The sequence below is a fragment of the Lissotriton vulgaris genome, chromosome 11 (assembly GCF_964263255.1).
Source record: "Lissotriton vulgaris chromosome 11, aLisVul1.2, whole genome shotgun sequence".
In the NCBI taxonomy this organism is placed as follows: domain Eukaryota; kingdom Metazoa; phylum Chordata; class Amphibia; order Caudata; family Salamandridae; genus Lissotriton; species Lissotriton vulgaris.
This window is the reverse complement of record NC_141699.1, coordinates 1,076,559,700-1,076,586,802: the sequence shown is the minus strand read 5'-3', so window position 1 is coordinate 1,076,586,802 and position 27,103 is coordinate 1,076,559,700. Positions and strand designations below refer to the sequence as shown.

At 44.8% G+C, this 27,103-nt stretch overlaps 1 protein-coding gene across 1 annotated transcript in view; it reads right to left on the bottom strand.

Moving 5' to 3' along the window:
• The window catches only part of LOC147684148 (uncharacterized), a 160,365-nt gene that overhangs the window by 71,494 nt on the left and 61,768 nt on the right, over window positions 1-27,103 (bottom strand). Inside the window, exons 7-8 of the mRNA XM_086942602.1 lie at window positions 15,421-15,834; window positions 9,107-9,478 (exon numbers count right to left, since the gene is read on the bottom strand). Coding sequence (XP_086798728.1) covers window positions 9,107-9,478; window positions 15,421-15,834 — 786 coding nt within the window. The remainder of the gene's footprint in view (window positions 1-9,106; window positions 9,479-15,420; window positions 15,835-27,103) is intronic.

The following is a 27,103-nucleotide window of genomic DNA, read 5'->3' as shown; positions in this document are numbered from 1 at the left end:
GCCGGTAATAGGTACGCTGACCAAATTGCACAGTTTTGTGCCCGATACAAAATGTCCCTCCAAATTGCGTTGTGGGGTGGAACCAGCTGCCAACTTATGTTGTTTGAGAATGTGTCAACGTGGGAAGAATTAAAGGATTTGCAACAGGCAACAGACAGGCAAGAAAAAGGCAGGTGGGCAGCAGATGGATGCAAATTGAGAGATGATGGTGTGGTGGTAAACTCGACTGGGGTGCCTGTACTGCCTGATAGCTTGATCGACCCCATGATCAGAATGATACATGAACCAACACATATGGGAAGAGACGCAATGTGTCGAGTGTTTGACAAGGTGTTCTGTAATTCAAAATTCAGGAACCAGGCGGAAAGGCTTTGCCAGAGGTGCCTAGTGTGTCAGCAGTTCAATGCAGGAAAAAAGACTGTGGTAGAACAGAGTACTGTTGGAAAGGCAGTAGGTCCCTTTGTCAGAATGCAGGCAGACTTTATAACAATGCCTAGGTGCAAAGGGTATAGATACATCTTAGTCATAGTTTGCCTATTCTCCCGGTGGGTGGAAGCCTATCCCGCTAAGAAAAATGATGCCCTAACTACTGCCAAATTGTTGCTCAGGGAGTTGATACCTAGGTACGGAATTCCCGAGACAATCGAAACGGACCAAGGTGGGCATTTTGCCAACGATGTCCTAGAAGAACTCTGTAAAGCATTTAAAATGAAGCAAAGACTGCATTGTGCCTACCGTCCAGAGGCTTCTGGGGTAGTGGAGCAAATAAATGGCACCCTGAAATCCAGATTGGCAAAGATGTGTGATTCCACAAAAATGAACTGGATAGAGGCTTTACCCCTTGTGCTGATGAGTTTGAGAAGTATCCCGAACAGAAAAACTGGCCTAAGTCCCCATGAAGTGTTAATGGGAAGAGTGATGCGACAGGCATGGGTACCCGGACACAAACTGCTAAGCATTTCTGATGATATGGTGCTAGAATACTGCAAGCAGCTGGGTGACCAAGTGCGTTCTCTCTCTCAGCAGATTGGAGAGACAGCTGACGAGTGGCCAAAGACTCCAGCACATAAACTGCAACCAGGAGATTGGGTGGCGTTAAAGAAACACACCCGGAGCAGTTGCCTGAAACCAAGGTGGGGAAAGCCACGACAAGTGATCCTCGTCACTACAACTGCTGTAAAGTGTGCTGGTGTATCGAAGTGGATCCACGCCAGCCACACAAAGCGGGTAACTGGAGAAAACGCGACTGGAGCTGAAGGCAGCGCAGCTGAAGAAGCTCCCGAGGAGGAGAGTCCGGAGCTAGCTGACATTGAACTGCCGAGCACAAGTCAAGACGTTGAATGGTTCCCTGCCGACGACCAGGTTCATGATCCAATACGAACCAGGAAATATTCCTACTTAGACAGTGAGTGGGATAGTCCAGGTGAGTTAGAAATAGAAGAGGGAGATCAGGTCAACGAGAATCACATCACACCTGATCAGGAAGTAGGCCAAGTAGGGTCAGATAAAGACACCGAAACTCCTCCTGAAACTCCGGAGACTGGAGAGGGACAGATAGTAATTAGAGCTGACGTTCATGCAGAAGAAAACGAAGAGATTGAAGAGCATGAACAGGAACAGATAGAAATAGATCAACGTGCTCAGACAACCGAAATAAAAACAACGAGAAATAAAAAGCAAGTACGATTTGAATCTGAGCAGGGTCAGACTAGGGACCAGGCAGAAGACATAGATGAAAGACCTGGAACAAGTCAGACTGGTAGGGAAACAGAAGTGCCACAACAAAAAGTAAAGAGAGTGCACGAAGAAGGCCAAGTTTCCTCAACCACTGGGAGGCACGGAGGCAGAAGTGCACCCCGATACGTCAAAAGACTGAGGCTCAGACTAAAGACAGTCGAAGAAAAACTGAAAGACCGAAAAAGGGCTGAAAGTGAAAGAAAGGCAGCCCAAGGCAAGTCGCTAAGAAAGAGCAACAGAGTAAAGAAACAGAACCGACTGTATCGGAGCCCTGAATGGACTTACTTTGTGTTGGAGGAAATTGACGACCCCCACCATAGTGGCAACAGTGACGAAGAGTCCATCGCTGGTCGGAGTTCTGACGAAGACCCTCCTTGAGAAAGCCCCGAAGTGAGCCACTGGTACAAAGAAACGAAGAGGGGTAGCAAAAGCCACCTGTAGGATAAACATGTCTGATCCGAATGTCTCTGGAAGGTCCCGATGTGGGTGTCTTAAAACTTGCTGTAAAATATGCTTGTGTAGTATAGCAATGCTAATAGTAATGTGGATAGGACTAACAGTTTTTCTACCTTTTATGATAAGTAAAAATCCTAACTTGTCCCCTACTGAACCAGAAGCAGTAGACGTAGGGGCTGTACAGACTGCAGAAACACCACGAAGCTTAGAAAGACGCGACAAACAAGTAAGACTGACACACACACGACCTAATTTAGAAGCATCAGATGAGGATGGACTACACTTTCACAAAATGAGAAACAGGACACATTTAAATGTTTTTGCTAACTTGTTGGTGCATTACGTAGAAGCTATGGAAATAGAGGACTGTTATGTCTGCATGAAGCTACCTACCTCAGTGGCTGAAGGCGTGACATATCACCATCTACCTTTAACCTATGGAATTTCCTGTAGTATTTTAGCTAGCTTGTTTTATAGGAGCACTTTACAGTACTATTATTCAAATGCTGACGTAGTATTTTCTGAGCTTCCTATTAGAGGACACCTGAACCTTGTACATACCAAAAGTGACGTGACCCGTTATATGGGAGAATATTTTCTGACTATAGGCAACATAGATTTAGATGAAGCAAGACAAGATAATCTGACCTGTTCTCTGCAAGAGCAGGAAAATATGTTCATTAAGATGGCAGACAGAAGGAGAGAAAAGTTTCAAAAGAAGGCAAATGACGAAAAGGATAGAGTCCCTAAGTGGGCTGAGCACATGGATAACACCTCGCAAGGCGAAGCTAATCCTGCCTTGTTGCTGGATTTTGAACGAAAAGGGAAACTTTGTATCCATAGGGAAAAGACAGAGTACTATAACAATGTATTCATCGGTTCCAGCGAGTGTGAACATAATTACAAGGTAATTGGAGGTTGGGGTTTCAAAAATGGGTCAGAACCTGTGTTTCCCGGAATATATTATATATGTGGGAACAAGGCTTATTTCAAATTGCCGGATCACTGGTATGGAAGCTGCTACTTTGGCATTGTTTTCCCGAAAATATACCATGTGAATAATGCTGCTGGAAGCGATGAAGAAACTAATGGCTTAGTGCGTAGTAAACGTGAAAGTGTAGGTGAAATTATAGGTGATATTTTTAGTGCACTGATACCTGGAAAGGGGGTAGTTCTGAACACTCATAGAATCTGCAAATTGTCTACAGTAGTGGACCGGCTATCAACGGACACTGCTGCTGGATTCCTGATGGTCAATACTGAAATGGTTGCGATCAGATCAATGGTTTTGCAAAACCGCCTTGCTCTTGACACCCTATTAGCAAAAGAGGGCGGAGTCTGTAGAATGCTGAAAGCGCAACATTGTTGCACTTACATTCCTGATAAAAGTATCGAATTAAAACAATATGTGAAGAACATAACTAATTTGGAAAAATAACTCAAACCATTGGAGGTTGACAGTGCCTGGACGAGACTGACTGGAGGTCTCTCCTCTATAGGTAGTTGGTTTTCTAACCTAGGTAGAAATATTTTGTGGAAAATACTGATGCCAATAGTTGTGATAGGTGTGGTCGTATTGATTATCTTCATCTGCTGCAAGTGCCAGAAATTCAAAAAGAAGTCTCTAGAGCATAAGAGGGGGGTGAAGAGAAATATTGATGAACTAGAATTAGAAGAATTAAGAAATGAAGTCTACAAAAAGGTGAAAAATCACCACTCTCATAGAGAAGCTGAAAGAAAACTCAACAATAAGTTTGTTGAAATCCAAATGAGTGATGTGGATGAATGAAGAATTGGCATCTGTTTCCTTTATGTGGTGATGATAGTAAATATCATCAAAGAGGGGATTGATGGAGCAAGGATTCGCACGTAAAGCGCCTTGCTCTAATACAAGAACCTCGCCTAATGTATAATCCTATTAAACCAATTGTTCGTCATTTATTACACGTCTTCCCAAACACGCGGGTGTCCCCAGGATGCTTGCTTGTATGTCTTTTCCATATTAACGAAGCTTGCACTAAAGAATCGGCTGCTTCGCTGAAATTCAGTCTGCGCATGCGTCGGTCATACCCATGTGATGTGACGCACTCGCTTTCTGGAGGGATTGTATTGCACATGCGCACTGATGCAAAAATGGCCGCTTGTCTCTCACCACGCTCTCTGCTTGCTATCGCCGCTTCAGCCTATCTGTCTTTCCGCACTAAACAGTAATGCTATAGTCATTATAGAATAAGGGTTGTTTAGAATTTCATCACGGTATACAGTGTGACCATTTTATGTGTGATTTTAATTTGTTCTCGCTTACTTTGCATGTATCACGTCTCTGGGGGCTGGAAAATTCATAACCGGCGCCATGATGAGGCTCCTCTGAGTATTTCCATGTGACCTGGGAGAAACTCTACTGCGCAGAAGCTGAAATCAGCCAGCTGGCTCCTGAAGCCCAATGCGCCTGAGAACCCAGCACAAGATGATGAAACTCACCTTGAAACGCCGAAACTTTGTTACTATGCCTTGGACACTCGTATTTTCTATTGTGTTCTATGGATGGGAACGTGAACCCAAGGGGTGGGTGTGCAAAATTGAATGATAATGAGGGGAAAACTGAATTCTAGGAGGTGGTAATGACCGCACCACCTCTCCTGACCAATCATAATGTGGGAAACTGTCACTTGCAACATTAGTGGGTGGTCTAAGGTACCCCAAAACAGTATAATTGCCCTAGTTTTGCTTAGGAAAATTGTCCGACTTGTCCGAGTAGCAGACCTGTCACTGACCCTACGAACTCTATAGGTGCTCAATCTGAGAGTGCTGCGGAGCACTCTGTCCATACTTTCCACAAACTCCTAAGGGGTGGAAATAGTCCTAAGTGCTGGCGAAGCACTTTGCTGGGAAATTCGAAAACCCAATCGGGGTTACTGGCGGATTACTTGCAGGAGAGGGGGTAACGCAGGCGTTGCTGTCCGAAGCTGTGGGTGTTGGTCGTACCCTGGGTGGCCCAGTCTTGACCCAGAACCTGAGGGGTATCCTGTCCTGATCTGTCCGTGGGCTGTACCTGCTCACATCCTGGTATTCCAATTCCTTGAGGGTCCTGTCCCCGTCTTTCCGAACTGACCCGTGGCCAGGGTTAGTCTTCACTCCTATCTAGGTAAATATAAGAGGTGGGTTTGCGTTTTCTCATAGTCTTTCCTCACTTAAACTCATTTCCTTCTTCTTAAAGGGAATATTCTTGATTTTTGATATTCATTCTTGAAATGCCAAATCATATATGTTTTGCTTATTAGACTTGTTCCACCTCTCTCCCTGCCTTTAGACCTTTGCTGAACTGTCAAATTATTAGTATGTTCCTATTTTTCCCTTTCCTTTAGTACGATTGCGGTGAAACCTAGCAAGAATAGTTTAAAGATTTTAGGTTAAGTATATGTTTTAGGTCCCATTCATACTCTATGTCCTAGTATTAAATTGCAGTGATTAGTTTTGTTCTAAAATTCCTACCTTTAGTCTTCCCATTATACTCAAATGGTCCTAGTCTTAATGCACAGTTATCTGGTATTTTTGATTTTGATGTGTGACGTATTATTCTGCTTATCGCTTTTTACCTTGGCATATTCTCTTTGAATTCATACATAAAACTTTTAACTTCATCAGGTGTCTGTGGTCATTTTACAAGAAAATTGTGGATAAGTATGTTTTGAAGCATAAAAGAGTATTTTTCCTAGGATCCCTGTCTACTATTTTCCCTAATAGCTCCAGATCTGTCATATGTATTTGTGCCTGGGGTAAGTCAGGTACATGGTAAGCAGAGGTGTAAAACCAAACCTTAATTGCTCATAGAAGCGTGCAACAGAAACCATCACCCAGTTCACCCCAAATGTCAATGGTGTATTAAATTTGTGCACGCCAGGGCCCAGTGCGTGTAAGTAATTGGTGAACTCGGTGACCTGGGGGGAACTGCGCGCTCTATCAGAGGGACAATAGTATCACCAACACACCGATCATTTATTTTAAACACCATACAGATGCCAGTTACATTCAAACAAGTGTGACATTGGTAATGGCCTTTTAACTTCACTTTTTTGTAAGGGTACCCACTTAGCTTTAGAAGTGCATCCCTGTCTTCAGGTGTATGCCCACCCGACCGCCCTCTATCGAACCACGTTTTTAGAAGGCGAGGACAGGTTAATGATGAAGCATGACACCAGGTGGTGTGTGAGACCAGTCTTTCACTTTTTGTGAGATGCCTGCACTCACAAGATAACACTGTAGCACTCAGGTCACCATACTAGGAGCGGCTCTTTTTGCGTTAAACATTATAGATTGGAGGCTGCCTACTCCTACCACCCCGTGCCTCTAGTTCCCTTCCCTAGGTCTTCTCTGGGGTTCTTGTGGTTAAACAAAACATTCTTCTTCCCACCCCACATGATGAATTTCCTTGTTGAAGTAGAGTTTTAAGATGCTTGGGAAAGGATTGTTTTCTTCTGCTTCCTGAAGCACATTTCGGAGAACTTTCTGAAGTCTCTCTCATTTCTTGACCTGTTTCTTTTCTCTTCTGCTCCTGAAAGAAACTCCTATACTCCTTGTACTCTTTCTCATGCTTTGACATGATACTTCATTGCTTTGATGATGTACCAAAGGTGTAGTGCCCTCTGCCTTAAATTGAATGGGACCCTCTTTGCATGCAACTTCTTCACAGATGAGTGAAAAAAAACCCACACATCTAAGTTTTGTTGTGCTTCTTTAAATATGTACTCTTCCCAAGACAAATATTTTCTTCTTCCTTTCCTGAAGCAGCAGAGGGTAGTCTAGGGATCTCTTTTTCTATGCTTACAGCAATAGTTGTTTGAAAAGGAGCTGTGAGCAACAGTAGCCACTTGTTCAGGTCTCAAAATGGTGGATATGTAAATGTAAATTGATACTTGTATAGCGCACTACTCACCCGCAAGGGTCTCAAGGCGCTTGTACGAATACCGCTGTGGAACCCATCCTGGCTTTCCCTGTGAGGCGTCCACTCTTGGGCACCCCCAAGGTGGAGGCCAGGCATCCTTAGCATTGTGAGGGCCGCTGTGGAAATTAAGCAAGCTATTGCCCAGAGTTGCAGAGTGGGACTCCATGATTGGAATAGGTACCGAGGCGAGAATTATCAGGTCCATGGAATTTTTGTGCCCAAGACCCGCCAAGGCGGGGAATTGAACCCTGGTCCCGGGCTAGACCTCTGCATCAGGGTCTGCCGCTCTAACCAATGAGCCACACTTCTCCAATTACATATGCCCCCAATTGCCAGGAAGATGCACTCTGTCATTTGGATGAAGGATACCTGAACATTCAACCAATGAAATGCTCCGAGTCATTTTTAAAACTGACAAGCAGTAAAGGTCTGTCAAGTTTCCTGCTTGATTGCCCAAGGAGAGGGCAGCTCCTCCCTGCAGCCGCAGTGTCACTCTGCACTTAAGAGGTCATGTGTAAGGTGTCAAGTGTCTCCTTAAGAGGGTCCCAGATAAGAAGAAAAAAACACAAAGAGAAAAAAGCTTCTTGGCAATCTTGAAGACCTTGGCTGAAGATAGAGCTTCTGCAGAATAAACTTCAAAATGTCCCTGATATTGTAAAATTGGAAAGAGCAAAGCAAAGACATCCTGGCAAATATCAAGAGGAAATTCAGAACGATAGGAGTACAAATCATGGACAAAAACAGCAGCATGTGGGTGATGAACGTGCAAACAAAAACAGGAACGAATGTGTTGTGATTAATCTAAACTTGTTGATTACTTTGTTATATCTGATTCAAACAAGAACTAACATCAAAGGAAGAGACCCAACTATACCTTGGATCAAGAACCTCATTCAGTAGTCTGTTGATTACAGAGACAAGGTGAATGATGGAATGCTTAAATTAATCTCAGCCCCTGGCAATCACTCGGGTCATATCCCAATCCATCGTTTTTCACCCACCGTGCCACAAGGGTATGGACCCAGCCATAAGAAAATCAGCCTTGACGGTGCTCCTCGTGGGAACAGGCAAGCCCAAACTGCCAGGGCAGGTCTTCCTTGAACCGGAAAACACATGCAACTTAGGACGAGTTTCAACCTAGTTAGGGCTCTTCAGTCAGCATGGTTCCAGTGGGACAATGAGCCCGGGACCCACATCCAGGCATACCTGACGCAATTAGGGCGTTACATGCTAAAACAACAAAGTGATGTATGGAATGCTTGAATTAATCTCACAGGTCGCATCCCAATCCATCATTTTCACCCACCATGCCACCTCAGTTTGGACCCAGCCAAATGCAAATCAGTCTTGACCCTACTCCTCATGGAAACAGTCCTCGCTGAACCGGAACACACGGAACCTAGGCCTGAAGCAACGACTTAAAGTGGTGGTGCCTGGTGGCTCTGTTTTACCTTTTATTCAATTCCAATTTTCCCGTTATCATGACTAGCCCTCATATTCTCACTGTATGTGGTCATTGGTAGAGGCAGTGCAAGATGAAAGAGTGCAATGCTCCAATTGGATCAAACAAGGTATAAGGTACATGGTATAAGTAGAAGGTTAGTGCTTTCTGGCAGTCAGAAAGCTAAAGGTCACTTCCTGCACCAGACCCCGCTGGCACTTTGGGCACAGGAATTAGATACAGCATGGTTAAAAAGGTACCCCTTTAAAAAAAAAACTTTACAACAATCTGCCACTGATATATTGCTGCCAAACCTCCACAAATCATCCCCAGACAAAAGTAATATTTAAAAGGTTAATATTTATAAGTGTATATAAATCAAAAACCCTTCAAATTGTCTGTTTAAGGTTATTGTCGTCAATCGAACCATCAGCCGAACGCAGACTAACTATATTTTGATGGAGGTGATGAAAAGGGCATATCTGGCTCATGTTATAAACATATATACAAAGATCAGAGACAATCCATACCTGTTGCTCTGGGTGTGGTGCTCTGATTCGATGAGGCTCCCGGTGCAGAGATCAGGGTCCAAGTTCCTGAATCATTTCCTGTGACTCCTGTCCCATTGGTGTTGTTTAGTTGTGTAGTCGTTGGAGGTGATGAGGTCAGCATGGACAATGCTGGTGGCGTGGCGGAAGTATTTGTTTGAATTGTGGTGTTGGGGCTTTTGAAGGCTGTTGACACAGGTGATGCGGCGTTGGTGGAAGAAATTGTACCAGGACCTGCAGTGGGTATTGATTGAGATACATTGGAGGTTTTGTTGGGTGGTGTTCCTAATGAAGTGGTTGTCGCCATTTGGACAGTGGTCACTGTTGTAGCATTTATTCCTGATGACTGAGGCCCTGTATGGATGGAGAACATATTTGTTTACAACAAACACCTTTAAATTGACTTCATAAGAATCAAAATTCACTCTATGAGCCACTAGATTTCAGTACTAGCCTACATGGTCAAGCCACTCATGTGAGATCTTTACTCATGTGTTATGAGTTCCTACCTGACTTTATGGTTTTGGTGAAGATACCTTTTGTTTTGGGTCTCCACCCTCTGAAACAAAGCTCCTTCCTCCTAGTTTCTTACTTAGTTATATGACCTTGTAGTCAGTCTGGTTGATCTATTTCTCGTGCATGGTGTTTTAATTAATATTCATCTATCCAGAACCTATATTTTTGCCTGTGGCATATTTTATTAGATCTGCCTTTAAGGGAAAGTTTTCCTTGTCTTTTTGAAATCTCTTGATGTTGCAAAGCATATGTCACAGATATGCCAGGTATAAGTCCCTCCTGACTACACTTCAAAGTAAGACTAATCTGTAGGCACCTCCTGTATCATATACTGGGCTTCACTTCCCCTCTCCTCTTTTTGTCTGTTTTTCATGAGACTTCACTCAGTCAAGCAGATGTTGCTTTGCCACATGGTACGCCGGCTCACCTCCATCGATCTAGATGGCCTGTTCATGGTGTTATGAGAGGGGATGGACAATCGCTGTCCATACTGGGAATTTCTTCGCCTGCCCAGGTCAGGTAGTGCGTTCATTTTGTCCAATCCAAGGAGAAGCTTCCAAGGAAGATGGAGATCTACATCTGGATAGTGTACTGAAAATAGGCTCTTTCCTTTAGAAGTGAAATTTGGTGGTTTCGGACCTAAAGTGGGAGCTGTGGTGGACAGCTAAATGGAAGCAGAGTTCTTCAGTGTGGGGAAATGATTTTGGCAACTTTCGGATAAATATCGTTTCCCTAGAGCATTATTTTCTTATTACTGTATGCGTTAACTTTAAGGGTATTTGCTTTTCTGAGTATGTGCATGGGAGAGGATATGACTGCAACAAAGTGTTATGCAAGTGAGATAGTATGGTATGGTATGGTTGGTGTTGTTATGACATGCTAACCACCCGTGAGGGTATCCAGGTGCTCTGTAGCATGTGTGTGTGGACAGTCCTGGGGGGCTTACACAAAATGGCCAGGCCTTCAGCTTCTTGAAAAGTCAAGAAGAGAGAAGGAGGCTCTGATGTCTTGCAGGAGGTCGTTCCAGGCTTTAGGGGCCAGGCACGAGAAGGTGGAGACCCCTGCTCTGCTTCTGTGTATGCTTGAGGCGCATACTAGTGGGATCCTTCCAGAGAGAAGGTGTCTGGAAGGTTGGTGGAAGTGTTTTTAGCTGTTCAGAAAGGCAGTGCCGGTGTTGTGGAGAGATTTTTAGGTGTGGGTGAGGAGTTTAAAGTGTGTGTGTTTGTGTATCGTGAGCCAGCGGAGTTCTCTAATGTGTGGTGTGATGTGGGCTTATCTTGGGAGGTTGAGAACAAGTCTGGCTGCAACGTTTTGGACAGTCTGCATTCAGGGTATTTCCATAGTCTGGTTGGCTGGTGACGAGGGCCAGAATGATTGTTTTCCTGGTGATGCCTGGTAGACACTTGAAGATTTTCTTCAGCATCCTTAGTGTGTTGAAGCCGTGACCACTGGATTGGCTTGGGGGGGGGGTCATGTCCAGTTTGGTTGTCTATAATGACTCCGGGGTTTCTCGCTTGTGAACAGGGCAACGGGGTGAGGCCACCAGCAAGGGGGTGAAGCCACCAGCTGGAGTTCCACAGTGAGGCATTCTATTCAAAGACTACCATCTCGGTCTTGTCCAAGCTAATATGAGGCAACTGGATTTCATCCAGGGGATCAGTCTTTGAATCTGAACAGCAGGACTCTCCCTTTTTCTGCTCTGGAATCCAGTGCACTATCTGGCAGATGCATCAACGTAGCCTTTTGCTATTCCTAAATAGCGATTTTTAAGGAATCGCTATTTAGGAATAGCAAAAGCCTATGCATGTAGGAATCGCTATTAAAATAGCGATTCCTTAACATTCCTTAATTGCTACTCGCAAATTGCTAGTCGCAATTAACCACATGCGCGCTAGAGGTATTCTGGAGCTATGCTGAGATTTTAAAAAACCCATGTTACATGACGAGCTGGGCTCGTCATCAGCGTGCAAAGAGGCTACACCATGACGAGCCTAGCTCGTCATGAGCCTGGAAGGGGTTAAGGAATGCTGTCCCATTCATTCCTATGGGCCTGTAGGCCCATAGGAATGTATTCGAGATTGCATGAGCAATTTGCGAGTACCAGTAGATACTCGCAAATTGCTCATGCAATTTCAAGGGTGCAAGGGTGTCAAAATGACACCCTGTTGCACCCCTGAAACTGATCTATGCACATATGTTGCACACACACATGCCCTAAGGGCATGTGTGTGCGCAACATGAAACTTTTAAAAATGCACAAAAGTGCTTTTTTCAAAGTTTTAGCAAATTACCATGAAGTACATCTTCATGGTAATTTGCTCCCCCTATTAGTGAATTCGCTATTTTTTTGACTTTCATGCATTGCATTTAAGGAATCTCAATTTGGGATTCTTTAAATGCAATCGCAATTTAAGGAATCTCAATTTAGAGATTCCTTAAATTGCGATATTTGCATTTGGGATGATGCATCCCAAATGCAAAAATTCCGGGAGCAAAGGGGCAGATTCTGAGAATCTGCCCATTTGCTCCCGGTATTTACTTTGATGCATATGCCTGATAGCCTTTAAAGGAGCTCAGTGGCAAGTCATTGGGTGCAAAATCATGACTGGCGGCCACATCTTCCCAGAGGGCACAGCCTAAACCAACAGTTTAAATATTTGGCCATGTGCAGCATCCACAGGTTAATGGGGAGCTGCATTCATCCTAGCCCACAACTCAATTTGCAGAGGCTTTAAGTGCAGCCAGATAGTTCTGTGTGTAGCCTCTTGCTCCAGAGCCTCCAACTCTTGACCCCACTTGACTTAGGCGGCAGCTCTGCGCATTCGAAGACAAATACTACACGTGGCACTCAGTCGTCTTGTGAGGAACTAATGCACTCTGAGTTTTAACATGTGCAGTGGCCAATGGCCACATTTTATGGTTTGGGGCGCTCCCTGGGGTCACTCCTTTGATCCTCCAATCTACTGCATAAGAGTCTCCCCCTCCCTGGAGTCCTCAATCTTCAGCAAACCATTGTGTGAGGTGAAAAGCCTCACCCTGCAACTGCACACCTTCACAATGTATATAAATGTTTTTATTTTTATTTTACACCCTTGTGTTTGTTGAACTTTCATTGAGTTTGAGAAGCACCATCCTTTAGAGGTGATGAAGACCACCTCAAAATGGGTCGTTTTACCAACTTTTCATACTTCAGCACCATTTACATTATTTAAAAAAAAAATGAAAGCTCCCAGTATTCTCAAGTATTTTTATACACAGAATACATTTGCCATTTCTGGTGAAATTAAACTGTGTGGGGCACACTGGGCCTTTAGAACGTTTTCAATGATTTTTTGTGTGCACACCAAGTCTATGCAATCCCATCATGCCTTTCGCCCCTCTGCTTCTTTTTTCCTTAACAGTGTGGAGGAAGCAGCCCCAATGTTGTCATGTAAATCCGTATTTGTAAAGCGCTAACTACTCACCCTTAAGGGCCTCAAGGAACTGGGGGCCGTTGTGGAAATTAAGTGAGCTATTGCCCAGAGTCACATTGTGCTGAGCTGAGCTGCCACCGGAGCCAGGGATCGAACTGTGAACCCTGTGCTCCGAAGTCAGCTGCCCTGGCCGCTGCACCACACCTCTCATGCCTCATCAACCTTGAGCTGCCCTAGCCCTTCTTGCTTCACTGTCCCCTTCAAAGCAGTAAATTTGGAGTGTCTTTCGCCCATCCTGGCAGTGTCTTTGACGTCACTAGGAACCACGACCAACATAAACCTATGTCTTATGCAACACACAAGTAAAACAGCCCAATTAGGAAACTCTCATTTACATATTCTGACAAAACTATAAAATGTTTTCTCGCTAATTTCACCAATCAATTATGGCACTAGGATATTAGCAGAAACTCCAACCAACCAACCATCACTAGAGTAGTTAGTGTAACAGAAAGATTCATCACTTGCACAAGACAGCCAAGCACATCCTCACAGGTGGCCCGTCGAACCCCTGGAGCTCCCACTTCTGGCTCAAAGAACTGGGACAATCCCCCGTCCCCGCTACATCTGCCAAAACATTGGGGGTCGTAATCAACAACGACCTGACCATGAAAAATCAAATCGGATCTGTGATCTCAACTTGCTGTTTCCAGTTAAGGAAAATAAGGAAAGTCAGCAGGTTCCTTAATCAGGAAGCAAAAATACAGGCAGTTCTTGCGATGGTAATATCCCACATTGACTATGCCAACTCCCTCTACCTTGGCATTCCGGCCTACCTCACCAACCGCCTTCAAATGGTTCAAAACCAGGCGGCAGGGCTGATCCTCCAAGGTAACAGGCACCAACACATCACCCCTCTGCTGAAAAACTACACTGGCTCCCAATAACCCAGAGATGCGCCTTCAAGATAGGATGTATCATCTATAAATCCCTGAATAGTAAAATCCCAAAATTCATCAACAGCCTGATCAGTAGATACATCCCTACCCGTAACCTGCGATCTGCCCACCTGCATCTCCTGCTCACACCTCCTTTCAAGTTAAAACGTGCCAGGGGGACAAGGTTCGCCACCATAGGCCCCAAATTCTGGAACTTTGCCTTTGGAGATCAGATCCTGCACTGATATCATGAGTTTCCGCAAACTCCTGAAAACATGGCTATTCAAACTGGCATACTAGTAACACCTTAGTACAATTCCCTTAGAGCAGCGCCAAGAAACCAACCTGGTGTACGTGCGCTCTACAAATAAAGTTTAACATAACATAACTTAACAATGTAAAATGAGAACTGGGTAATGTTTTTAAAAGTCTTTTTCTTTTGATTATTGAAAACTACGTTGGATACTGTATATTTTCTTTCTTCGAAGGCTGAATGTGTGACTCAAACATTCAGATCTTTAAGCCAGTACCACTTTTATGTAGGACGTGGGAAGCCCATGGTTTAAAAGGGAAAAGTAAAACTATTTGCCCCAAAATGCAGCTCTGTTGGCAAAAATTGTCTGGATCACCAAAGATCAAACAAAACATGGTGCCATCCAGCCTAGCTTAGTTCTCTAGGTTCATGCGTGATGTACTTCTCCAGTCCAGGGTTTTTCTTTGAATTCTGGGACTTCTATACCTATGTATTTCATTATAAAACAGGACTTCAAGTCCCAGGATTCATAGGAAAAAAATTGGACTGGAGCATCATATCAGGCATTGACATGCACAACTTGGCAGCTATGCAGAGTCAATTAGAAGCTATTCTTTGGCATCAGGCCAAACTAACAACATTTATTTTGCATTTGTTTTAAGATGGCCAGATCATGTTTAAAAGCTTGTTCAAAGCCAAGCTTATTTGTTAGATAACTCACATATTGTTTATCTGTAGGTTCACTGGGTGCCTGTTTCAAGGAGATTTGTGGTGAGGTCCTGATAACTTATCTGAAGTCTTCCTTACTCCTGGCCCAAGTCTTCCCCCTCATTGTCCTTACTGTATGAAAGTTTCCTGATACTGACTGAAACACTCTGGCTTTAGATAAAAAATGATTGGGGACAGGAAGTCCCCACTTACTTGGTCTGTGGGATCCTGCTAAGTAAGACGCTACAAGGGAAACTAGATTTTCCTTTGCCCCTAGAATCATGGGGCGTATGGACTTTGCTGCACTGCGTGATGGAGTTCCTCCCTGACGTGTAATATTCCGTTTTTGACCTGATTGTGCATGCAAATTAAGACTTGCGTTAAATGCTTGAAATAATGGGAAAATGGCCGCCATTTTGAAAATACATACACACGCCTTACTTTACGCTGCTCGGTCGCTTGCCATACCTGTTGGTGTGGATGTTGTGCTTTGATTGGATGGGGCTACTGGTGCAGATATGACCTGTCCTGTTGCAGGTTCCTTTCCTGTAGTTCCTGTCCCATAGGTGTTGTTGAGTTGTGTTGTTGTTGCTCCAGAGATTAGCATGGACCATATAGATGGCGTGGCAGATGTGTTTGCTTGAACGGTGTTGGGGCTTTTGAATTCAGTCGTGTTCGCTGTTGACGTGTTGGTTTGGTTAGTTCCTGACAATGCGAGAGTTTTCGACATGCCCAGTCCAGAGGTAGTAGATGTTCCAGGAATTGAGGTGGTCATTGACTGAGAAGTGTTTGTTGGCTTATTGAATGATGTTGCTGGCAATGTGGTTGCCACAATTTGAGTTGCAGCCACTGTTGTCACATTCATAACAGAAACCTGAATCCCTGCATAAATCAAGAAAATAAAATTCATACAAAAAGCATGTGCACTACAATCAGAATTACTGTATGATATATGTCAGAGCTTTAACAGACAAAATTATTATTGTCGCTTAATCGCTATTCTCATCCAAGTCCGTACATATAAGAAGTGTGTGACCTTACAAGAAAGAAGTAAATCAAGTATAAATGACTCTCCCGAATTCTAATGGGTTATAGCGCCATTCCACTTTTTTCTGATTTTGTCTCTCTATGTTGAGCACAAGCCTCTCCTGGTCGCTCTAGAAATAGGTAGCCATTCTTTATTTTTTATTCCTTTAGCTTGGTGGTGTGCAGGGCCATTTTGTTTTTGACACAGTACAGACTGAGGGGCCAAACATAAACACAATTAAAAAAACTGAAAGGTACTCAGTAGAAGAGGACCCCCTTATCTTCAATTCAAGCATCCTAGCTCAGAAGATGTCAACTGAAGACAGAATCCCACATAACCGGTTGCTCTGCCCCCTCCTCTGAACCAGAAGACATGAGGAGCCCTGTTGGCAAGTAGCAAGCCATCTGTGAAAGGTTAAGCAATGCCTTTCCTACCCAGAGTATAAAGTCCTTAGGGGTGAAACTGATTATTTTTGAAGGACATGATTTAGTTGGGTCCACAGTCATTATCTAGTAGAACCAGAAGCCTCTGAGTAAATCCAGCGTTGCCCACCATCTTAGTAATATGAGGGATCATATCCACGATGCCTGTAACACGCTCCGTGTAGTTCTGGCGGTGGAAGATAAGCAGAGCTCTCAGTTTTATGTTTTTTTTTTTAACGTTTCCATCTGCATTTATACATATTTATTTTTTGCCAATTTTATCTGCATTTATCAAAGTTTTTTCGGGTTCTGTGAAAATATGAAGCTGAAACTAGTATATTTCCAAATTTAATTAACATTTAATTAACTGATAAATGAGCACTCATGCTTGAATGCCTGAAAGGTTTCATTGATACGAAAAGACCCACAGATGATATATGACAAAGTGCAAATTTTAGTATCAACTTTGTGCATATCTACTGCTGATTAAGCCTAATTACTAAAACAAATTTCTTTTTTTAACCCCCTTATCTTTTAATCCGCACAGCTATTGGCCAGGCAGTAATGACTATTAGAACATTAGAATGTTGGGAGCTCAATTGAAAACAATGGAGTGCTTCTGGCTTATAATGGCTGGTATAAGCCTGGAGCTCCAACATTCCAATGTTTCTTTTTTCGCAGTGAACAAAGGCTTCAGGGAGCCTGAATCCCCTCACGCTCCCTGAAGGCTTTGTTTTATTTTTGGAACATTCTGCCCTCTAGTGGTAGAATGCCTTATAGCCCTTCGTAGCAGGTCTATACCGGCTTTTAAAGTTCTGCTGCCTGGTTAAAGTCCCTCACCTTCGGCTTGGGCCTTTAACGCTGCAGCGCGCCTTTAATAGCTGGTATAGCCCGCTACGGCGGGCTATAAGGCTATAATATAGCCCGCCGTAGAGGGCTATACCGGCTATTAGAACATTCTGTCACTAGAGGACAGAATGTTCTAACGCAAAAACAAAGCCTTTTGGGAGCGTGAGGGGATTGGAATCCCCTCAGGCTCCCTGAAGCCTTTGTTCAGAGCCAGAGCTGTGAACAAAGAAACATTGGAATGTTGGAGCTCCGGGCTTATACCAGCCATTATAAGCCCGGAGCACTCCATTGTTTTCAATGGAGCTCCCAACATACCAATGTTCTAATAGCATTTAGAATCACTGATAACACAACCTATTTTTCCATTTATATCCTTTTGGTTCTACTCTACTATTATATTATCTTTTGTATTGTACTTTCTTTAAACAAATAAAAATTTCTTAAACTGAAAAAAAAAATATATATATATATATAAACTAGCAGCCCGTCCCGACGTTGTCCGGGAGCAACAGGCAGCTTCCCCGACCCCCGCCCGCCCCGACATGGGTCGGGGAAGCTGCCTGTTGCTCCCGGACAAAGTCGGGACGGGCTGGGCAGTGGGTTGTTTAAAAGGGTTGTATGACGATCCATCGGAAACAAAGACCGCGCAGGAGTTTTCATCGCGGTCATAACATCGCAACGGCAGTCACATCGGCAATTTTCTCATCGCACGTTGTTGCGACGCAAATGCGGGCATTTAATTGGTTAGCGTGTCACATCGGCGACTTTACATCGCGCGACATGACAACGCGATGTTTGAGCCCACACGTTTCAGACTGGACAATGGCTATGATTCTACAGACTGCACTGTCAATGTGTAATATGAAAAGTGCATTGTTATTCAAGAACCCTGACTACAAGGCAACATGTGATACGACCACGATATACAACATCGCATATACCGAAATCAAGTAAGTCAACAAACACGTTCAAATGGTAATTGAGGGAGAAGTGAGTACCTGACCCTCTCTTGCAATCCACAGCCTTCATCCAGAGCCGAATTCACTAATGTGCTTTTCTATCCGAAATCTTAGTTCTAGCAATGCCGTTAGATCTAGGCCATACACTGTGCACCGCTGGGAAATCTATATCCCGGGCCTTTGAATAACACTGAGTTTAACAAACCATTGAGCACACACACGAGGAAATAAATACCTGACTGAAATATGCGGGATGTCAAATATTTTGAATGGAAAACCGAGATCAAGAAATGGTTCTTCCTCTTATTTCCCCGTTCTCCCTCAAACATGCACATTTAGTTGATGTTCGTTTTTAGCATCTACGTTTGGCAGATGTTATTCTTCTACCTGTGACTCATGATAAAAAAATACCAGAGGCGTGTTCACCTTTCACCCGCCACCATTGAAGTTTTGCTCCAAACAGGACTTGCATCTGAAAACAATACTGCTACCTACAGGGAACTCCATTAGAGTCACAGAAAATCAATGTTACTTCCAGGGCTACAGTGTGTCAGGCCCAAGGGGGGTGCCTTCAAGCAGAAGATACTGAACTCCATCGTATCTTTACGTCTCCTGTAAAGAGGAGCGATAGAAAATAGCATGCAAAAAAAAGAGGCTATATGTTTCCCTGCGCACATCGTGCTCTCGAGACTCTTGGACCTCACGAGAAACAAAAACGTAATGTTAACCTGACATAACGCAGTCGCTCTAATGTTCTTCACACAGGACGTAAACAAATGCCCAGTATCAAAATGCACCGAAGGCAGACCATTAGTTTAAATACGTGCTAGTTCAGAAACCATTTGTGATGGTGCTGTGATTATTCCGAGAAATACTTTTCTTGGTCAGGCGAAAAAAATGAATCTGTTCAGCATTGCTTTGTCAGTGCGCCTAATGTGCATTCGCCCATGTGCCCAAGGTTCCATTTTTATAGAGGCTCAAGAAAATTATATTTCATAGTGTTCAGATGTGCATCACAAAGAGCAATGCTATGTTGCAGCGAGATGTCTCTGTCAGTTCGGACCCGTGAAGCATGGATAAATGACTGCCATGCATCCATCCACCCAGCCATGCATCCATGCATCCATCCATACAGCCGCACACCCACCACACACTCATCATTATACGGTCCGCCATTATGCAGCCATTCATCCATACGCCGCCATGCACCACTCCACACTTTTCCCCATCCATGCATCCATCCAGCCATCCACCACCCATCCATGCATCCATCCACCCATACAGCCATCCATTCATCCACCCGCCATCCATTCATCCACCCATGCATCTGACATATGCGCCATTAGAACATCCACCATCAGCCATCCTTCCACCCATCCTTAATTCATGCATCCATCCACCCAGTTGTGATAGCGACAGTTTTTTTTAAATTTACATCTGCGCCATTATAACATATGTAGGCTGTGAATAGCAACGTTTCTGTTGCGATTGTGTCGCCTAACAACATTGTAGCCAGCATCTCAGATTGTTGCATGCGTTGCATCTCAGACTGTTTCTGTTCTGCATTTTTATAAAGTGGGGAATGTACGTGACATTGTAATGGCATCATTTTTTAAAGTTGTCTCAGCCTGTTAATTGCCAAAGAGGCTATATGTTTCCCTGCGCATATCGTGCCCAGTATCAAAATGCCGAAGGCAGACCATTTTTTTAAAATACGTGCTAGGTATTATTCCGAGTAATGGCATCTTAACATCGCATGCGATGTTAATGCCATCTCGCCGTTATAGCATGCGGACTAAAAAGCTGCGATGTCAACTACATCGATGTAAATGGTGTTTCCCGTTTAAAAGACATAAATGTCAATTATACCATCATTCCACACCAAATTACCTGCCGTTTAAGGGCGGAATGCGCAGAAAAATCACCGTTCCTTGCCATCTTTCAAAACAAACATAGCGCGCTCCGAATTTCCAGGGGGGGTGTCGTACCTAGCCACAATTTGCAGTGCTTTAGGTGACAGTGTTCAGCCAACAGAGTGTGCGTCTCCCGCCCGGCTGGTCCCCCGCCTGCCCCGACCCCCGCTGCCTCTTAAACATGTTAAAACTACCCCTCCCGCCCCGACATTGTCCATGAGCCCGTCCCCCGTCTGCCCCGACCCCCGCTGCCTTACCTCAGCTGCTGCTCCTCATTCCACCGCTCCTCTCAGGTCATCACCGCTCCTCCCCCGCGCCATGTCCGCCACTCCTGGACGCCGCGCTCCTGACGTCAGACGCAGGTCGCGGCCGGTGCTACTTCGAGGGGACTACTTTTTTTTTAAATGTTAATTTTTTTAATCTAACTTATTTTTTAACGTTATATCGCCTATGTCCATCTGCACACCCTGAGGATTACACCAATGTATCGGGTGTGTAGATTGGCGCTGTGGTTCCCGAGTTTACCTTGCCAAAAGGTGAGAGTTCTCTCTTTATAATAGTAGTATAGATACAGAAAGGAAAATAATGGTTTTCTCTCTGTATTTATCTGTAAAAATCTGTAAAAACGGAAATGAGGGAGCCCCATATATAAGGTGGCCTCCAATTTCATTTTCCAATAACTACTGCTTGTAGACTGGATACTGAACCGGAAGGTCCAGCCCTTTCCTCATTCTGGTGTTTAAGGCTATTTTTGCCTATGACGCTGACATGGGAGCAGGAGTGGAGGTAAGACCACTCAGGAAAAACATGAAGATGTGTTTTGAGGAAATCAACCCTGCTTCACAGCACTGACTGAAACTATCTCTCCAAGCCCCCACATGCGGATTACTGACAGGCTACCTTGTCACGTCACACTAAATTTGTCCTTGTTTTTAAAATCATTGCCACCGCCCAAAATGAAAAATCTCATGCCGGTGGGCGTATAGGATAACCCAGAGTTAAATAAAAAAAATAAGTAAAAAAATAACACAGTCAGAAATGATCTATGACACTCACAGTAAGAAGAATAAGAAATACATGGCCTCATGTACAAAGGGTTTTTCCGTTCACAAAAACCTGTTTTGGTAAATCAGAAGGCTTGCAAACGTTAAAATCCTTTTTGAAATATACCAAGCCTATTTCATGATTTCCAGAATTGAAAGGTTTTTCGAATCATTAAATGGGTTGAGGAAACATTTTGATTACACTATTTAAAAGACGTGAGTTAAGGATGACGCTTCCAATTACTCATTCTGTAAGTTATGCATTAATGTTTTATTACCAAAATCTGGTCTCAAACATTAATATTGTACTGCCAACTCAACAAAAGTGTTAACCGCATCGCTGCGGCGGCTTTTCCCGCTGTGTGCGGCAATTTGCGAAAAGCCGCGTTACGTGACGAGCTCAGCTCGTCATCCGCACACGACTACCGTGGCTGATGACGAGCTGAGCTCGTCATCAGCAGCAAAGCGGTTAAGCCATTCACTTATGGGAACAGGTCAATAGCGGGCCCTTTCTCTTTAGTAAATATGAAAAAAAAACTTTGTTAAAAGTAGGCAGTAGTCGTCTGTACCACTGCTTCATCTTAAAAAAAAATTGAAAACATTTTAATTCTCTTTTAGTAAATGCATCTTATTTTTGTTTTAGGAAAACGGGCTGCTTTTAAAAAAAGATTGCTTTATTTAAAAGCAGTCACAGACACGGTGGTCTGGTGATAACAGTAGGTCACCAGGCCTGTGAGTGTAGCCAATCGCAGTGAGCCACGATTTGCAACCTACATCCTGAATATTGATGAGGTAGGTCAAATTACAACTCACTGCTTTTCAGTATTTTGTGAACCGACCTATAAGTACACAGATTGTTTTGCAAACTATGAATTCTTGTGGTAGAAGTGAGTGTATATATTGCAACTCCTTCTGTCTAATGCATTCGTTGTACACGAGGACCCGAGGGCCAGATATATGAATAATTGATCACAAAATTCTTGTTGCAAGCTGCAACCAGTATTTTTCTGATCAGTAAAGATTTGTACTACTAGGTCTGTTTTTAAAAATCCAAATTGCAGTGGTTTGGAATCCTCATGATTATTAAAGATGCAGGTCACAAACTGTTGATGCCACCACAGGGATGATGTGGTTGGTGATTAGCAGACCAGTGTGTCAGTAATGGCATTTTAATAATGTAAACGTTTTTCTTTTAAAGGCATCCAATTTTCCGTAAAAGAAACTGGGCTGCATTTTAAAATAAAAGCTTACTTAAAGTTGTTTGAGTGTTTGCAGGGTTCTCGTGAACCACTGCCTGCTCCTAAACAAACGTTTTTTTTTTACAGTTCACAAAGAAGAAGGAATCTCTAAGGGGCCACTTCCCCATTATAACTGGGTAACCATCCTAACTTAGGGGTCTGTCATTTTTCAATGGTTTACAACTACTATATCGGTCTGAAACTATTGAGACGTGTCTAGGAATCGCCATTCGCAATGGATGCCTCAAACATGCCCCTTCCAAAAAGTGATTCTTTTTCAATTTCCACCTGCATTTAGGGAGTTGGTCAAAAGTTACAGACTCCTGAAATAGGTTTAGTACATTGCCAAAAGCAGTTTTTTTCGGCTGCAAACTCTAAAAAGAAGCATTTTCAACCACCAAACATCTTTGCACATGCAATTCTGAGTATATGCTTTCTGTACTCTGCGTCATAATACCGCAACTATGCAAAGAATGTACACCATATGCAGAAAAAAGGTAGATGAATGCACACAAAATGTCAGAGGCCAGGGCTGGCTTAAGGCATGGGTGAGCTGGGCCCTGTAGAGTCAGCGCTCTAGTGCTTGGATCAGCGTGATGACGTGGCCATAAGCGCTCCACTGAGCCCGAAAAGAGAAGGGGAAAATAACGTACCAGGGAGCCCCAAGGGACAAGGGGAGACACCACCAGGAGAGAAGCGCGAAACAGTGTGTGCGCAGGTGTCCTCAACAACGGCGCCCATACCGTTTCTACCCAAACCAGGTGAACCCCTAATGAAATGGGAGGACTGGAGGGAATACATTTCCAATTACATTGAGGTGCTGGAGGACGAGAATGAGCAACCGTTTACAAGTAAGAGGAAGAGGAGGATACTGCTTCATAATTTGGGCCCGGAGGGGCTGAGGGTGTTCAAGAATCTGGTACCCAAACAGAGACAGGATAATGACGATGATGTATATGCCCATGCGATAGAAGAACTAAATGAACATTACAGGCCAGCCGTCTGTGTCTCAATTGACCGATACAACTTCCAACAACGGAAACAGGAAGAAGGGAAATCGGTCGATGAATATGTAGCGGCACTCAAAAAGTTGGCGTCCACGTGCAGATATGCGAATTTCCATGACGAATTCATAAAGGATCAGATAGTGATGCACACGACGAGTAAGGCGGTGCAGGACAAGTTGTGGGCCAATGGGGACTCCTCCCTGAAGGAGGTAATGGCGATCGTCAAAAAAGCAGAATTGGCGAGGCGATGCGCAGAGGCAGCAAGGAAGGAAACGCTGGCCAGACCCACGGTAAACAGAATTGAAGAGGAGGCCCCCAGAAGAGATAACAGGGTCAAGGGAGCACCACAGAGAAACCCGAACAAATGGCAAGGAAATCCAGGACCGCCCGGGAACCACTCGAAGGGCGCCAAAAACACGTGTTATCGGTGCGGCAGCATGACTCACGAAGCGCATGATAGGAAGTGCCCGGCATTCCGCTCCAAGTGCCTGTTCCGTTCGATCGTAGAACACTATGAGAAGGTGTGTCGGAGGAAAGCGATCAGGAATGTAGTGAAATTTGTGGACCAGGGACAAGATGACCAAGAAGAAAGCGGTCATGAAGAGGATGACACAGTCCTAGGTATCTACGACCAGGTGCTGTGTGTGGACACCAAGAGATCAAACAAGCCAGTGCTGGACATGCACATTGGAGGAGTGCCGATCAGCATAGTGGCAGATTCAGAGTCACCTTACACAATAGTGCAACAGGCGGTATGGGATGAAAAGTTCAGGCCACAACTGGGCCCGGAGTTGGAACGGCTGGACATACGGCCAGTATCGTATAACAGAGACCGCATACCCATGGTGGGTTTCAGACCGCTCAAATTTGAATTCAAGGGACGCTGTGCATATTGCAAACTGTATGTCTCAGAAAAAGGACCGTCGGTACTGGGATGGATGGACCAGGGTGACCTAGGCATCAAGTTAGACCCCGGAGGTGCGGTGCAAGTCTTGCTAACGGAACCGGAACAATGGCCGGACCTGGAGAAATGGAAGAGAGACTACCCCAGAGTATTCGGCGGGACAGTAGGAAAGCTGGAGAGGTTCACGCACAAAATCATCCTGAAAACAGAAGCGACGCCGGTAGCACACAGAGTGAGAAACGTGCCATTGGTGGTGAAAGAAGCAGTGCAAATCGAACTTCAGGAGCTGGAGAAGAAGGGCATAATTGAGCCCATCACATGCGCGGAGTGGCTAGCACCATTGGTGGTGGTGATGAAACCAAGCGGCAAGGTCAGGCTCTGTGTGGACCTGCGCAAACTAAACAAGAACATTGTGGTGGAGAAGTTCCCGCTGCCACGCATTGAAGAGATGTTGGCAAAGACCTGAGGAATCAAGTGGTACTCCATTATCGACTTAACATCAGCCTACCACCAGATAGCATTGCATCCGGAGAGCAGGAAACTCACCTCGTTCATCACACCCTTTGGGTGCTACCAGTTCTGTAGGATGCCGTTCGGGCTGGCATCGGCAGCTGCAGTATTTCAAAAGTTGATGCACCAACTCTTCAAGAACATGGAAGGCATCCAGTACTTCCAGGATGACATCCTGGTGATGGGCAAGGACAGAATAGATCATGACACCAAGCTGTCTAAGGTATTGCGAGTGTTGGAGGAAAGAGGATTAACGGCGGAGTGGGAGAAATTCCGGCTAGGAATGGAGAAGGTGACCTATCTTGGACACGAGATTGGGGTGCAAGGGATCACCCCGAAAACAGAAAACGTGAGGGCCATCTGTGAGAAGCCACCACCGTCCAACAAGGAAGAGGTCAGGTCCTTCCTAGGAATGGCCGAATACTATAGCAAATTTGTCTCCCACTTCACAACCAAGACCCACCACTTGAGGCAGCTAACGCGGGAGAAGATGGTGTTCGGATGGACAGAGGAAGCCCAAGAAGAGTTTGAGAACATAAAAAGAGACGTTGTGCAGGCAATACCGTTGCAGGGATACGACCCTCAAAGGAGAACAATCCTCACCACCGACGCTAGCGACAAAGGACTGGGCGCAGTCCTGATGCAAGACAGGGGGCAAGGAGTGGTGGAGACACTGAGCTTCGCATCCCGAGTGCTGAGTGAAACGGAAAAGAAGTTCAGCGTCATAGAAAAAGAGATGCTAGCCGTGGTGTGGGCTATGACCAGATACAGACAATTTCTTTGGGGAACAAGATTCCAGCTGAAAGCAGACCACAAGCCCTGGTGAAGGTACTCACGTCCAGTGGTCATGCTAGTGCCCCTCCCAGGATTGCTAAGATGACATTAAAGCTCCTAGAATACATATATGATGTAGAATATATCCCCGGCAACAGGAACAAGGTGGCAGATTACTTGAGCCGGGCGGCATCGATGGAGATGGAAGAAGAGGATCAAGAGGCCACGGAGGAAATGGTAGCGCTGATGGAGGACCATGAAAGGGTCTTCAGCAACCAAGAATGGGAGGAAGCCTACAGAGAAGACCAGAATTTACAGGAGGTAATGAAATGCATAGTGTGTGGGTGGCCGGAGAAAAGACATCTGAGTGGGAACCTGCAGAGGTACTATGAGGTGAGAGAAGAACTCTCTGTGGACGACCGAGGGGTGTTCATACACAGAGGAGACAAGGTGATACCGCCGAGAGGAATCATCCCCAGACTACTCACGCTACTATACGAAGGACATTTGGGAATAGGGAAGACGAAATTGAGGGCCAAGGAAGGGTACTGGTGGCCGGGCATGGACATACAAGCAGAACGCCATGTCAGGGATTGTACCCAATGCCAGCAAGCGGACAAAACCCTAAAACCACTGAGGCCAGCTTTGGGTAAATTCTACACACCCACGAATCCGTGGGAAGAACTATCAATTGACATTTTAGGTCCGATTCTAGATGGACAAGGAACACAGAAATATGTGTGTGTGCTCATGGACAGGTACTCCAAGTGGCCAGACGTGAGGGTGGAAGAAGAAATGGACACTGAAACCGTACTCAAATTTCTGACAGACACCTTCCTGAGGGAAGGGATTCCCAAACTTATACTAAGTGACAATGGTCCGCAGTTTACCTCGGATAAATGGGCCAAATTCATGGAAAGAAATGGCATAGTTTACAAACACACATCCATATACCACCCAGCGGGAAATGGACTGGTGGAACGGTTTAACCGCGTACTGATGGGATCCATACAGGCAGCAATAATGAGAGACAAGGACTGGGAGAGAGAGATATGGCAAATGATATGGGCGTATCGTATCATCCCCACGAGCACGGGGTATAGCCCGTTCCAGATCTTGAGGGGCCGAGACCCATTCACGAAGGACAACAGGGCGTGGAAGGAGAAAACGGTAACCAGCAAATGGTCACCAGCTGTGGTCCAAGCGAATTTGGAAAGGGCCCAAGCAGTGTACACAAAACACTATAACTCTAGAAGGAATGTGGGAGACACTGGATTAGAAGAAGGAGAATGGGTAAGAGTCAAGTTAGCAGTGCTGCAGAGAAAGGGGAACAGCAAGTACAGTAGACCTCTCCAAGTCAAGGAGGTGTACGACAGGGCTGCCCTGCTTAGTGATGGGAATATATGGTCCCAAGACCGCATGGCGAGATGCAACAAAATACTACAGTGGGACATTGGCGAACAGGAGCAGGAAGGTATGGAGAGAAGCGGGGTGGAGTATGAGCA